Source organism: Crocodylus siamensis, chromosome 1 (assembly GCF_052110815.1).
Source record: "Crocodylus siamensis isolate JL-2025a chromosome 1, ASM5211081v1, whole genome shotgun sequence".
NCBI classification, from domain to species: domain Eukaryota; kingdom Metazoa; phylum Chordata; order Crocodylia; family Crocodylidae; genus Crocodylus; species Crocodylus siamensis.
The window spans coordinates 269,626,822-269,642,617 of NC_143395.1; the positions used below are offsets into that span (position 1 = coordinate 269,626,822).

The 15,796-nt window shown below is 39.2% G+C and overlaps 1 protein-coding gene across 9 annotated transcripts in view; it reads right to left on the reverse strand.

Annotated features, from left to right (window-relative positions):
- Window positions 1-666: 666 nt before the first annotated feature.
- Window positions 667-15,796, reverse strand: part of PDK3 (pyruvate dehydrogenase kinase 3) — a 112,984-nt gene continuing 97,854 nt past the window's right edge. For 8 of the 9 annotated variants that reach the window (XM_090062084.1, XM_090062077.1, XM_090062066.1 and 5 more), the window contains 2 exons: window positions 10,688-10,801; window positions 667-5,695 (listed from right to left, as the gene is read on the reverse strand). In XM_090062084.1, coding sequence (XP_089918210.1) covers window positions 5,552-5,695; window positions 10,688-10,801 — 258 coding nt within the window. In that variant the 3' untranslated portion in view covers window positions 667-5,551. Of the gene's footprint in view, window positions 5,696-9,904; window positions 10,506-10,687; window positions 10,802-15,796 lie in introns of those variants that run through there. The other variant, XM_090062110.1, reaches the window with a different exon arrangement.

Here is a 15,796-nt window from a genome sequence, read left to right on the forward strand (position 1 = left end):
ATTCATCCTTTTTTAGCTGTAGGCCAACTGATGTTAGTGGGAAAAGAGCAAGTGAGGACCCACAGTTCTGAAATTTTTAGTGAACTCAAAACATTGTGAGCACGATACACACTGGGCATGATTAAAAGGCTTTGTCTTCAGATAGCTTTGTACAGAAGTGAACAATTACATTGCACAGAGGTTACATTCAATTAGAACATGTCAGAGCAGACAATTAATCAAGTCTGATGGAGCATGCTAAATAGCATGCTCCAGCAGCCTGTGTGTCACATGTATTCAGTGTCCCCACTTTCCAAATTGCTGGTGGGGGTGCTTTAACTAAAGCTCATTGAACGAGCTTTAGTTAAAGCACACCTGCCAAAGTTTTAAAGCGCGAGATGCTGAATACATGTGTACTGCAGGCGTCCTGCCCTTCCACCCCGGACCATGTGTACAGACACCCTGAGAGACTAACTCTGCACTCCAGAAGATACTGATGGTATCTTCATAGCTTCCTTGTTAAATCTAGCTAATGCAGCAACTGAGCAACATGCTTAACCACCTATTTAACTGCATTAAATCAAGGACATTTAGAAATGTGCTTTAAGTGTTGTTGAATCAGGGACTAAATTTGAATAAGGTAAGTGTATCCAATGGGTTAATTCCCTTAATAATCTGACAATGGAGTCTTTTAAAAGTTTTTATTTGACAACAATGAAAAGGAACAGGAAGGACAGTATTCCAAGTTATACACAAGGTTAGCAGACTACAAACAGGTCCAACACAAATTACAAGAAATCAAAATTAAAACCCATCTCCATGGAATCTTCTGAAAAGTTCATTTTCCCTCCTCTCCACAGATGTAAAATAGTCAAACTGATTTAAACCAGTAATTTGCCAACATTATAAACAATGCAACTTGTCAGGGATTGGCAATATGTTCCTCTAAAATGCTGAATGTGATGTAGCTCATCTCAGCAGTGACCCAAACTTAACCATCATATGAATGTAGCTTAGTGACTTATGCTGAACCAGCCAGGGGCTCAGCTTCCATTGGAAGGAATCCAAACGACAGAACCCAACACAACTGGCACAAGGTGTTGCACTCCATTAGCAGTTTCAGTAGAAAAGGCAAGTACAGAATGGGCCAGGAGTTCTCATATCCCGGGACAGTCCTAACTGAATAGGGTTGAGGATTGCCATTGCCCATGCTAGGACATGATCTGCACACAGAGGAATAAGATCTCGAGGATCATCAATCTGGCACCCATCAGAATTCAATTCAAAGAAATTCTTAAATAAATTAAAAGGCATACAATATTAGCTGACAAAGTAGCTCATAAAACATATATATTTTCTCTTAGAATATCACCTAAAAATGTTTTGAAACTCAGAAGAAAGCAGCATGATTATGCCAATCTGTGAAACACTTTAAGGCATCTTTAATATTGCAACTAAAATGTTATTTATGTTCCTTTTTTCCTGGTTACTTTATAACAGAAAAAAAAAATTACAGAAAAACATGGAGATTTTAATGACCATTGATTGCTGAAGTCCCCATACAGAAAATACATTGATGGTAATAAGATTATTTCAATGAAGTGACTTGTGTAAGTGTTTTCAGGATTGAGCCCTGAAGTTGCTACTTCCTTCAAAATTGTGTTGTTTAATTACCTTTTGATCAACTCCCCTTCATACTCAATAATAAATTATCCTCAACCAGCTTCAAAGATTGCTAAAATGCATTGGAATGCATCAATTCGCAAGTGTACATCCAGAAAAAGCAGATGAAGAGCTGTTAGAAAAAACCACAGCTTCTGTGCTACAACCAAGAAAACATGCATAATAACTAAATGCTAACAACTGCCAACTTGGCATAGATAGCAATAGATTAATACACTCAACATTGATACTTAAGGGGGTTTTTAATACAAAAAATGTATTTTGGTCAACCAAGCCCACTTTGCACTTCATAGCACCTTAGACGCAAGGATCTGAAAGTGCTTCATTAAAAACATTAAAGGTTTAAATCAACAGGAGTTTTGCCATCAGCTTCAGAGGAGACAGGATTTTGCCCTACATTCTTAGTATATTTTGAGGTAGGTAGGTAGGAGAATATACTGGGATCTCATCCCACCCAGATAAATGCTCACACCTTTATTAGTGGAAGGTGACAGCTGTTTTGCAGTGAACAAAACCTCTGTGAAACATGTGAAGACAAAAAGAAATATATCCAATTAGAGCTGAAGTTATGTACACTGAAAGTTAAATGAAAATTTAAAACAAATATTAAAGACCAACAATAACATCCATGCTTTTTTAAAAGATTCTAAGAATCTTGTTTAAAATATTACCCAAGAAACAGCATAAACTACAGCAACGTAAAGACTCCCTTACACATTAGGATGGAGCATTGAGCCTAACAGAGACAAACATCGTCTTCTACTGAGTTAAAAGAGAACACTTAACCTGAGCATCCAGAGATTCATTGAAGATTTCCTAGCACGTATTAACTGCAACACATTCCTCTACCTTCCAAATCTACCAAAAAAACCCAGTTTGTATAGGATAGTATGGCTTGCCCACCCCCCACCTTTTTAAAGGAAATTTAAATAAGTATGATAAATTAAATACATTAGTAACAAGTAGTCACATTAAACTAAGGACTAGAATGTGCACATTTCAGCATGTGTACATCCTGTCACTTTCCCCCACGTAGAATATGCGAGTAGAAGCCTGCATGTGTAGTTTAGTAGTTACTCTGGGTAAAACAAAAATGCAACAGTTTTCCGTCCTCATTATTCATGGAATTACACTGGGAAACTTTGGTTTCCGTCCATCCTCCCCTCCTCCTCCACCCCCATCCTTATTCCTTTTCTTCAGGCCAGCATCCTGCAAAGGAAGGAGGCATGGATTAGGATGGCTAAACTTGTGACAAAACTGAATTCTCAAGTACAGAAGGAAGCATGAAATCAACCACTCACTAAGTCTGGGGTCTGCCTGAATGCAAACAAAGTGACCTGGGAAGGACTGAGGAATAAAAAGAGCACGCTGTGCAGTCTCCCTTCCTTGAACTTTCAGACTAACTTCAGGGTTTATGAATTAATTTCCAAATGACAACATTTCTAGGGACTTAAGTTTCTAAGTACTGGGAACAGGACTAAATGGAATGGTCTAATTAGCTATTAAACTCCAGATACATTTTCTCAGTTTAAGTAGTGTGATAGTCCAGTCACTATAGCAATACTCCTTCCTTCATATTTTACTTCTTATTCAATAGCTTCTCCATTTACATGTTCTTAATTAAATTTACTGAACAAAAGTGAATCTCTATTCAATATCTGTATATATGGACATTTATATTCTCCTCTTTTATAAACAACAAGCAGAACAAGCCACCAGTCAATACTAGTTACTGTGCAAGAACATGACACTTTCATATTAAAAGTCGGAAAAGCCAGACCATATTCATGTAGTCCATACACTTGTCCTGCTCTCAAGCTGTATCATTTATTCAAGAATATGTATTTTTCAAGAAAGGTGGATTATCCATAAAAGGTAAAATGCAAGATTCACCTTCTTCAAGGTCCGGTCAACTTTTCCTTTCTGGTTTGCAGGCTCTGTTCATAAAGCAATTTGGAAAAAACTTAAGAAAAGGAGACTGAAAGACGCTGGGGGACAGATATACCATCTGAAAATAGTGACTACATTTCAGGTCAACTCTATCCCTTTAAATGAAGGATTTAGCCATTTAACACACTTTCAATTATGGTTCTGGTTTTTCTGCAAAGGCAAATGGATCACTCAACTGTATCACAAAAAGCATTCTCTCTCTCCCCCCCCAACAGTGTCTGCAACCATGGTAGACCATTGTTCAAAAAGTCACATAGACACCCTGCATAGGATTCCATAGGTGGTACCTCCATGAAAGAAGTACTCCTACTGACTTCAATAATCATGTTCAAATATTTCCAGAACTAGGACAGAAAATGGGGTTCTTTAAACTTATTGCTTATCAAGCACTTTGAAATCCTTGAATGAAGCATGCATCTAAGTGCAAAGTCCTATCAGTATGGTCAGACTCCATTTAAAAAAAAAAAAATTAGAAATTTCTCACAGTTTTCCATTTTATCTCATACCAGTTCTTACAAAAATAAATATTCAGGAGAACAAAACAGACATTTCCCCCACAGTTTTAGCAAACAAGATTTTTGTTGTTGTTAAAATCTGCAATATTTTTCAAAAATATCAAAACACCAAGAGAAACCGAGGGCATAATTTAGGGCCCTTTTAGATACATTACAATTCATTCTAGCTTCATTCTTTTGGTAGTATTTGGCAGAGACTTGGAAAAGGACAGCTTCTTGCTGTTCATCAGTCTGTCTCTCTCAACCAATTTTACTTGATGCTGTTTATTTAGAATTTTCCTCCTTGGAAGACGTCATCAGCATTTTAAATCAGGCATCACCAATCTTTTTTTCTACTATGCTTCCGGTTTCAAAACATTTAGCCCAGTAATGCTTTCCCAAAGCTGGTGTACAACTGTATATATGCTATGCATTCAAATTACCAGACTACGATCTTACATTTAACATACAAATAGCTCTGCAAATTATTTACAGTTTTATGACTAATCAGATTCCAAATAACCAATGTTCTTAAGGCAAATTCATTTATATGACTGGCTTTTGGTCTTTTTCTCTTTTCCTACAAACAAAACAAAAATATTTGACTGGCCAAGAATATCACATCTGAAATTTAGTCTCTCCCTTCCATTAATGGGAATCGCTTGTAGGTATGAAGAGAAACACTAACTCCGTATGACCCTTCCTTAAAATGAAGGGGGGAAGATTTACAAATGCATAATTAATATGGTTTACTATCAGGCATTCTTGTGCAAGTCAATAAAAGCAATAAGGTGCATACTAAAAACTGAAGGTTGCAGTGCCATTTAAGAACATACTTTTTGTATATATGAGAAAAATGGATTTGAGAACTTGGGCAAAGCGTCAGTTTAAAGCTGCACAGCCCTTTTAGAACTACACTTAAATTTGCTGTAAGATCTGAATAGTCCAAAGGTACTTTTTGTAACAAGTGATACTGCTTAATATAAAAATGCAGCAAAAAGTTTATTTTCTATGCACATGTTCAATTATACTAGAACCTTTCCATTGCACTGTATTGCTGTGTAAGATGCCACTGACTATTAAAAGGGATTTTATGCATCTCGCCAATTCTTATCTGTGTATAAAAAACAGCCTTTAAAAAATAATACCTTTTACTATACCATTGTATACCTAAGTGCAATGACAGTGCAATCCCTTCTGTCAACATATGGCCAACCAATCCAAGCATATTTTGATTAAGTAGTTACAACAACTCAAACAGCAGACATGCTTAGTGCCTTTCTTTCACAAGTCGCATACATCAACTTTGTTCTTGCTGTTTTCAGTGCCCTGATTGGTCAGTGTATGGAAGTAGTTAACTATTGTGGTTTGGAGTGTTTGTGAACAAAGTAGAGACTCTATACTGAATGCAGAGATCGTCTTTGGGAGAGATGAAAGGTGGGTATTTATCGATTAGCTTTGTATTTAGACGCATCCCTAGGTTCACTGCTAGGATTGCTCCAGTCATCAGCTTCAGGTGTGGTCTTATAGTGTCGCCATGCTGACTTATTAAAAACTGGAAGTCTTTCAAATGATTCACTTGAAAGAGCCTGAAAAAGAAAAGCAATGGTAGGAGACCATTGTTAAATAATGACAAACAAGTGGTGATGATAAATAACAATTTTAAGAATATTCATTCCTGTATTCAACTAAAGTATCAATTATATAATTTACATGTTCTCATATATTACTTTAAAAGCTGTTTTGATTATACTGATGGCATGCAGAGGAACCTTGTTCAAAACAGATTATAATGCATTAAAAATCCAAAGAAAATATAGTTCACTTAGAAACACTGCCTCAGTTCCAAAAACTACATAAAAGAGAACAAGAGATGAAGCAGTTTAATTAAAATGTTTCAGGGAAGCTTTTCTTTCCCTGCCCCCACCCCTCATCTCCCCCTCTGAAATGCACACAGCCCCCAAGCTCTAAGAACCTGAATTTTGGTCTACAATGAAAAGTCTTGACTGGATCCACACAACACTGAGGGGAGAGAGGGGAAAGCAGCTGGAAGATTTTACATGACTTATGTTGGTGCCTGTCATTTAGGAAGTACAAATATTATTTGTAAAACAAATCCAGGTTTTAGATCCTAGGCTGGTTTTGATACCTAGGTAGCAGTTCTTCCATTTGTGCCTGGCAAAATTAATATCATCTTTTGCCATTGAACCCTTTACTAGGAGATAACTTTAGCTGAGTGAGGCACCCGATTACTTGTAAGTAGGGCTAGAGCCATGTGGAGAGAAGAGCATTCAGGCAAGAGCCCAATAAGCATCTTGTTTTTATGACGACCAGTAAAAGTTTAACTGAACTGCAGAACTTCAAGGAGCAAGTTAACTGCAGCAGGAGGCCCTGGAGCAGAGGAGAGAACATTGTGTGACCTCCCCAAGAAACAGCTGGGGCATTAAGGATTTAGGTGTAGAAAGGCTCCTGTGGGAAGCCATGCATCATGGGAAGGATCCAGATGGCTGTAAAAGGTAAGCCCTGTCTTCTTCTTTGGCAATCCCTCACAGTCTAAGATAACTGTCTTTCATGATTGTCTTATCTGCGTGTCCAAAGATGGCTGATGAGGCCTATCCAGGATCAACAGACTCTACTGCAGCTCAGACATGCATTTCCATGTGGGGTGGCACTGGATTCTTGATTTGGTCTGTGATTCCATTTCTGTCATTCCCACTTTTCCACCTCCTATTATTGTTGCTGTTGCTGTGAGGTTTCAAAGCACTGAGATCCCTGCAGCAGACTCTTCTTCCACTTGGGGCAACCCTGGGCAATGAGCTGACATTGATGTTGCATTTTTTAAGTTGACCTTTAGATGTCCCTGAAGCACTTTCTCTGTCCTCCTCTTGAGCATATGCCTTGGCTGAGCTGGGAGAATAAAAGTTGCTTTGGGAGTCTGGAGTGAGACATTTGGATGACATGGCCAGCCCAACAAAGTTGATGTTGGATGATTATTACTTCAATACTCATGGTGTTTGCTTGCAGAAGGACACTGACATTGGTGCATCCTGTCTTCCCACTGGATTCAAAGGATCTTCTGCATGCAGCATTGATGGTACTTCTCCAACAACTTTAGATATTCCTGTGAACAGTCTAATGTCTCAGCTCCATACAGCAAGATGGAAAACCCAACTGCTTGATAAACCATGAACTTGGTTTCAGACATGATGTCGCAATCTTCAAACACCTGTTTCTTCAGGGGTCCAAAGGCTGCACTTACACCTTTGAGGATTTCTTTGTGCATGCCAGCCTTCTGCAAGAGACGGCTTCCAAGGTAGGGGAAATATTCAACATTTTCCAGAGTCCCAACATGAATCCAGATTACCGGAGCTGCGGACTGTTTACATTAAGAGCTTGTTGGTGGAGGACCTTAAGTCTTCTGAATGTTAAATGTCAGTCCCGTTTTCTTGTATGCCTCAGTAAAGATATTGGTGATTGCCTGAAGGTCTGCTTCTGAGTGAGCACGTGCTACAGCATCAGTGTACTGGAGCTCAATGATTGAGGTTGGGGTGGTCCTGATTCTGGCTCTGTTGGCTGAGGTTAAACAGCTTACCATCCATCTGGTAGTTTAGCTCCACTCTGACTGGAAGTTTGTTGCTGGTCAGATGTAGCATTGCAGCAAGGAACATTGAGATGAGTGTTGGAGTGACGATGCAGCCTTGCTTAACTTCTATTTTAATATCAAAGGGATCTGTGACAGATCCATCACTGAGAACCACTACTCACATACCGTGTCATGGAGCAGGTAGAGAATGGTGACAAATTTTGGCAGGCATTTGTACTTCAGAAAGATCCTCTACATCTTGGCTGACAGAATTGAAAGCTTTTGTGAGGTCAAAGATGGCCATGTAGAGAAGCTTACATTGTTCCCGGCGTTTCTCCTGCAGCTGGTGAGCTGTGAAAACCATGTCACCTGTGCCTCTTGATGCCTTAAACCCACACTGAGATTCTGGGAGCAAATGGAAGGAGATAGTTCAGGAGGGTTCTCACAATTATCTTCCCTGTGCTAGACAGCAAGGCGATCCCCTGTAGTTTCCATAGTCAAATTTGTCTCCTTTCTTGAAGACTGCCACAATCATGGTGTCCCTGAGGGCATCTGGGATTTCCTCATCATTCTAGATCTTTAAGATGAGGGCATGAAGCTGTGATGTGAGTTCCTCTCCTCCCTGTTTCAAGATTTCAGTGGAGATTCCATCTGCTCCAGATGCCTTCTTGTTCTTCATATGCTTGATGGCTTTCCTCACCTTGTCAAGGGTTGGAGGGATTCCAAGATCATCTCTAACTGGGTGTTGTGGGATGGAGTTGAGAACGCTTTCAGCAACAACAAAGTCTTGATTGAGAAGGACTTCAAAATGTTCCTGCCAACAGGCACTGATGGCTCCCCTTTCCTTGATCAGGTCTCCTTCATCCTTAGGTCTCAAGGGAGTTGGTCCCTGAATGCTTGGATCACAGATGGCTTTGGTGGTACTGAAGAAACCATGCACATCAAAATGTTGAATAAGCTTAGCCTTGTCATCCCACCATTTGCTCTTCATTTCACCAGTCCTCCTTTTGACCTCTCCCTTGGCTGGATGGAGATTCAATTTCTTTTGCTTGGACTTGTAACCCAATAAGCCCTGTACCCCATGCTGGAACTGAAGACTACTATGGTTTAGCATTTTGCCTACATTTTCTGTTTACTGAATAACTTGCATCTTGAAACAAGGTTGAAACAAATGCTGACACAACCCTGCTTCTGGTTAGGTCAGCAAGTTAGTTCACTGGCATATGCATCTCCTCTTTGAATCAGATCTTATCACAACACTCCAATGCGTTTCCCAGCTTTTACTGTAGAGCCTTGAGGGCAAGCCAGAAGATAGTGCAAATGGAGCTATTCAGTGATAATGTCTTAGACCAGTTCTCTGTGACCCACACTGGCTTCCAATTAGCTTTTGGTGGAATTCCAGGTCAGCTGAGGTCCATAAACAGACCCATCCCAAACAGTGTATGATCTGGTTGTGTGAGATGTGCGTCTCCCCCTGTAACATACTACTGCACTTGGGTTCAGAGACATTTGAGCTGGACTTCCTCAAAATGAACAAGGCAGCACTATGGTAGTATTCCCTGTGAAGAGTCCTCATTTTTGGAACTCACCTCTCCTTCCTTTTTCTACAAGATATTTTGGTTTTCTGGAAATGAGTCAAAGTCCAGCTTTTTTTTTTCCCTCTCTTCTGTTAAGGCTATGGAGAAATGGGTGGACTGAGGAAAATATGTCCTTTGTTAATGATTATGTTGCAATTTCTGGTTTACAGCAGGCGTGTCAAAGATCCAAGTAACCGAGCAGTTTCACCTGGCCTGTCATGCCACTAGAGAGACCATGAATTTAGGCACAGAGCTCCCCACTGTAGAAGCCCGTCAATCGAGAGAAAGGAGATGGGATGGCAAACAAAAAGCTGCATTAACTACTGTGTTGCTGCCGGGCCCGTATCTAGCTTGGGAGCCCAGGCAAGTTTGACATCTCTAGTTTATAGGATAAGTTTCCACAACACTGATTGAGAACAACTTTAGACATCTAGATAAACAAAAATCAACAGGCAGCTAAGGGAAGTACAAAATTTGAGATCTGAACAAAATTTGAGATTTGAAGTCATTCATTTTAATACAGCAATACAGAAAAAGCAGCCAAGAGCTTTCCAAAATAAAACCCATATATTTTATTCAATATTTTCCAGACAACAACTGTCTAGCCTTCATTGACTAGGAGCACAAAATGTCCTCAAAGGGAGGGCCCCAGCTGTGAATGAAATAAAACAATTGGAAATGGAGGTGAAGAAAGATAGGAAAAAAGAATCTGGTGCACTTCAATCTGAAGTATGCAGAATAACTACATCCAGTCAAATCCAGCTCTCTGAACTCATTTGCAGTAATGAGCATCAGAAACCAGAAGGACACAAAAGCAAGAACACACATGGTAAAACCCTAATCACTTCAATATAAAATAAAAATATTGAACAGGGTTTTAAAAATAATGAAAACAAACTAATGCAATATCAATGCCTATGGTTAAAAATGGCTGCATTTAAAGTCTTAGGATTCTCATGTAAGATTTCATAGACATTAGGGCTGGAAGAGACCTTGGAAGATCATCAAGTCCAGCCCCTGCCCAAAGGGCAAGAAGTCAGCTGGGGTCGTAGGATCCCAGCAAGATAAACATCCAAATGTCTCTTGAAGGTGTTCAAAGTAGGTGCTTGAACAACTTCCAGCAGTAGACTATTCCAGAACTTGGGGGCATGCACAGTAAAGAAGGTCTTCCTTATGTCCAGCCTGAAACGGTCATGGAGGAGTTTGTGACCGTTCGATCTTGTCATCCCTTGGCGTGCTCTGGTAATTTAAAATAAAGTATACTAATACAAGTGAGAAACAAAACCTTGTACGTCTGGAAACAAAATTTCTTGAAAAAGGACAGTTAAATGAATTACTTTTTTTCAGCAGAGAACTTTAGTGCTATCATATAAAGATATCACTCAGAGCTTTACTATGTCATAATGGAATCAAGATATTACCTTCAAATAAATTACAGCATCAGTACCCACGCCTTCCATTGAGTAGAGTTTGAGGTCACCTTGAAAGTACCTAGCATAAAGACGAGAGATTGGCAAACCATAGCCAAATCCAGCCTAAGAAACATAAAATAGAGGAAAACTGATGTGGTAAGGAAGTTTAAAATCAACACGCTATTACATACAAGTTGTTACTGAACAAAGTTATTAAATTTCTCTCACTTTTCCCTTCAAACCTGGCTTTGTTCTTCAGCCTACATAATTCGTTGCAGGAAAAATCTGAATGCCATCTTCCCTTTTAGCTATAATAGGATTTACTAACTTAAAAACAGAAGAGGTTAAAAAAAAAAAGTCAACAGCAGCAGCATATCCTGGAAACATACAAAAATAGGAAGAAAATCTTGCTACAGTGTCTTTAGTAGGCCATCATGTGCATTGTTAGCCTCCTGAGGATGCTGTTAGACTAAGCAGTCCCCAGCCATTAAAATGGGATGATTCTCTGAATGGCTCTCAGGATGGCAGGAAGTGGTGCAATATTCCATTCATTGTTCAGTGGTACCAAGTATCTGACAGCAGTTTATTACCTGGGATTGTTATTCTCAGCAGTTTCTATGCTTAGGAGATTGTGGAAAAAGCAAGGGCTCTGCAGCCTTCAGCTAGTCTACACTGCTAAATCAATGATTGCTGATGGCATACTGCAACAGAAAACGGAAGAGAGTTGTAGCGAAAATAACTGCAACTTTCTTCATGCACAAAGTAATACTAGGCAAACAGCCCTTGCTATGGTTACCCACCCCTAAAATAAATGTCACTGCAGCACAATGGCTCTTCTGTTGAATGTTCAGGTTTTGATGCAGGCCAAATAACGTGCCAAGATATTTCTGTCATAATATAATAAAGAACACTTTTCTTGCGATTTCCCAGTTGGTCTCATAAAAGGTATCATTTTGGAACGAGGAGTTCTAGTTTTTTGTCAGTCGTAATATGCACTCATTTTCAGTCTATGACCCATATACCCAGTTACATGAGAGGCAAGCCAACGTAGCCTTGCCCCTCTTATGGCCCAAGCCTATGTGAAATTAGGGTTAGCATTGGTTGTGGATACATGTAACGGCTGAACCAGTCCCATATGTCACTGATCTGGAACCAGACCCAATTGTTGCCAGCCAGACAAGTCCAATGTACAATACCCTGAATTTCAAGTAGGATGGTTACCGTTTGGGCATTAAAGTTCTGGGGAGTGGGAATGACCACCCAGCACAGCATGCCTTGCAGTCGGGGCAGAAGGGAGCACTTGCACCCACACATTAGATGGCTGACCTGTGGCTGGGGGTGTTTTCTATTTTCTGCTTTCCCTTCTCTCCTAAACACGGAGTTCTATAAAATTGAGTAAAATTAACCAAACTCTGCCATGTTCGTACATGCAGGGAGGAAAGAGTGCTTGGCCCCATGTTTTTAGGTTGGGGGGGCATGATGAGGGGCTGCAGTTGAGTAGGGAATGAGGACAGTGCTAGTTGTTAGAGAGTTTTTATTGAAAACAGCACAAGGGACCTTGCTGACAGAATGTGTCAGTGAAATGTGGGGACAGGGGAGGGCATCTGGTTGCAACAGTTGGAACAGAGAAGGGAGGAAGAGGGTGCTTGGACCACTATACACTTTCAAACCATGCCAGGTGGCTTTGAAACAGTTTAATGGACTAGATCATCTGTCTGTTTCAGATTTAAACAAGTCTAACTGCTACGTGTCCATACACATGAAAGGTGTACCTGTCTTTTGCTGTAGAGAGTGGAGAACATTTTACCTACAGATCTTTCAGCCTCCTCAGCATATGCTGAGCTGAGAAAGGAATGTACTTGATTCATTCATTTGAATTTATTTAAGTCACCTGAATTCACTTACTCATTTGTATCCTTCTGCATCAACCAGAGCTATCCACAGACAGGAAAGTAGGTTACAGCAGACTTAAAGGCATGGTTGTCATGGGATTGAAAAACAATAAGCATCAAGAAGCTACCAAAGGAAATAGTGTCTGCGACTCAGAGCAACAGGGTGTTCTCTGCTTTTATAAAGACCTATAATACTCCTAGCCTGACACATATCAGAGTCTTGTACAAATTGGCAAAGCTCCACTGAAGTGAATGACAATATACTGTATTTATATTCATGGAAGATCTGGCCCTAAATCTTCAAGTATACAATGGGATGCTGTGGTGTCACCGGGTTTAACAGGGTGAATTCATGACTTATGCAAGTGAAACACGACTTCAGTATTTATGAATTATGCACCTATTGCAAATTGATGCTGACAAAATTTTATACCACAGTATCTCATAATATATTCTCTTATAGCATGTGTATTACCCCTCTCACTTCTTTTTCTGAACTCTCCACCTACAACACCACAATGTTTTCCAGAGATATTACCTTGTTTTTTTTCTGATGATTAACAGTAGACACCTAAAACAACAACTCACAGCACTACTCCATTTAATGTAGGTAGAAGGAAACTGGGCAAAGAGATATGCAAGCTATGTGGTTTTTCTATTCACATTGCCTGTCATATACTTAGTTACCTAAAATAGAGGTTTCCACTGTGAAGACAGTGGTTTACTTGTGCTCTCTTAATATTAAACACAGCATATGCTAAGTTCAATTCTTAAAGACTCCCATTGGCTTAGGATATAGGCATGCTTCACTTGCACATTATTTGTGAATCTTTAGGGGCAAGCTCTTTCCAAGACAGCCAATTAGCTTTTCTTAGAACTACTAAAAATCCAAATCTTTCCTGGAGAGAGGACAGTAATTATTTTACAGAAATTAAAAAGCATGTTAATGGGCAGGCTAACACTATGGAAACTGTGCACACTCAGAGATGGATTAAGGCTAGATGATAGAGGCCAACTCCATAAAAATATCAAGCTGCGCCTCTTCACACACTGTACACCGCAAAGACTTTCCCTCTGGATCTGAGCCTTTGCATGTCTCAGCAACTGACCACTTAGAAGACCACTATGATGGACAGAGGGTGACACCGCAAGGATCACTGTCAGTTTTATGCTTGATCAACACCAGAAAACACAGGCTAGAGGGGAATCACTGTGGCATTCCAGACAATAAAGCTTTCTAACACTAATTTTTCATAATACATTAGATTGTGCACTGTAAAAATGAGAAATGTATACCATACTAAGTACATGGGGCTAGCAAAGTCAGTTAGATCTAATTTAAAGTATATTTCCTTTACTAAGAAAAATGTTACCTTGTATGTATGCATCAAACAATTTAAATATGTGATTAACTGATTTCTTTAAAGATCTTACTAACTGTAATTTAACATACAGTGTGTGTCAGTGAATTCAACTATTGTTTGCCCATTATACACATGCAGCATGGGTAAACCCAAGACCTTGCCAGGATCAGAATGCTGCCATGGAAACAAGGTTTTTCCACTGACTTAATATTGTTGCAAATATAATTTAAAAGAGAAAATGTCCAGCAATATAAAAAAAAATCAAAATCAAGGAGTGGTTCATGCTTTATGTGCAGCATCAGCAAAAAATATGGAGAAAAAAGCCAAAACGTGAAGTGATTCTTATTTTCTCCATTAAATAGCACGGTCCAAAACACATTGTATTAACCAGAACATGATTATCACAGAGCCATTAGAACTGCAGACATGCCTTCCAATTCATGGGTTATGGCTGTTTGGATGTTCTGGTCTCTGGTTTTGATGGCTTAAAACCTTCTTCCTAAGGTAAAAGGATTGGCTGAATGATTTTGTAAAAATCTGAACTTCTTCATTGGATTTTTCTGAACTATTTTATAAATAATTTATAAAATAGAATATAAAATACTAACATAGAATGGTTGATCAGCAGTAAAGTCCTCAGTACCTAAAAGTGCAAGAAAACCATTTTGCCAATTGACAGAGAAACAGAAGGATGCATCAATGAGGTATGAAGGGGAAAATGCAATAGTGTGTGAGTTACAGGAGGTTTACTCTGTCCCAAACCCCCGAATCACAGAAAGCATCAGAAAGAAAAGGAGCATAAAACCTGATCAAACAAAGCTCCAATCCCACAAACTCTAGCACATGTGACTGACAGTAAGAATGCATACCAGTGTTTGCAGGACTTGGGTAAGGTCCAAATAAGATGAAATGTCAGACATTAGATGGAACAAACCTACATATAACTAGGAAAAAAAGAGGGCAGTTTTGACTGGACTCACAGATGGGCAGGAAGCTACTAAAAGAGGCAAAGAATAATCTGCTCCTAATGCTTGAATCCTCTGAAAAGGAATTTAGAAAAGTCATGAAGAGATAAATTGTAATTGTGAAGCAAAGATGATTTAGATATGAACATAAGGGCTTTGTTTTTAAATCTGGTCTGTTGTAGAGCTGGGCTCTGGCAATTTTCTGTAAGAGTTAAAAGATGTCTAGGAAAAGGTGATGCAGAAAGAAGACTGACATCAAGAAGGACTCCACAATTCCTGGCTTTGGGAACAAGTTTCAGATTGGAATTAAGGAGACAGTTCCATACAACTGCATCTAGGCAAAAGGATGCTGTACAAAACACAGTAATGAATGCTTCAAATGCATAAGAAGTTAAGCTGTTGAACAAAGTTCTAAAAGGGTCAAGAGAAGTAGACAAGGGTTACAAACAGATCAGAGTGCACATGAACATACACGTAGAGACAACTTATATTTCCGCACACACAACCAAAGCTGAAGTAAACCAAAACACCCTAAAAGCAACAGCTATACAAACAGAAGACTGAAGTAGAGCCTTTAGCTCCTTCATTCATATAACTATTTTGGGTAATTTCTACATATGCTGTGTGTCTGAATGATTTTCTGTGTCAGAATTAGAGAATGACAGCTTTTCAGGACAGGCATCATATCTTTTTTTTTTTTTTTTTTTTTTTTTTTTTTTTTTTTTTTACAGAAAATTAATACACCTTAACCCTAACCCTAACAAAACCATCTGAAATTTTATGAAAAGCCAAGAGGATTTTTAACTGAAGAGCACGAGTGAAAAGTGCCCAAGACACTGACACTTATTTAACATGGGATACAGGCTGCGGTAGAAACTGTACAGAACAAATAAAATG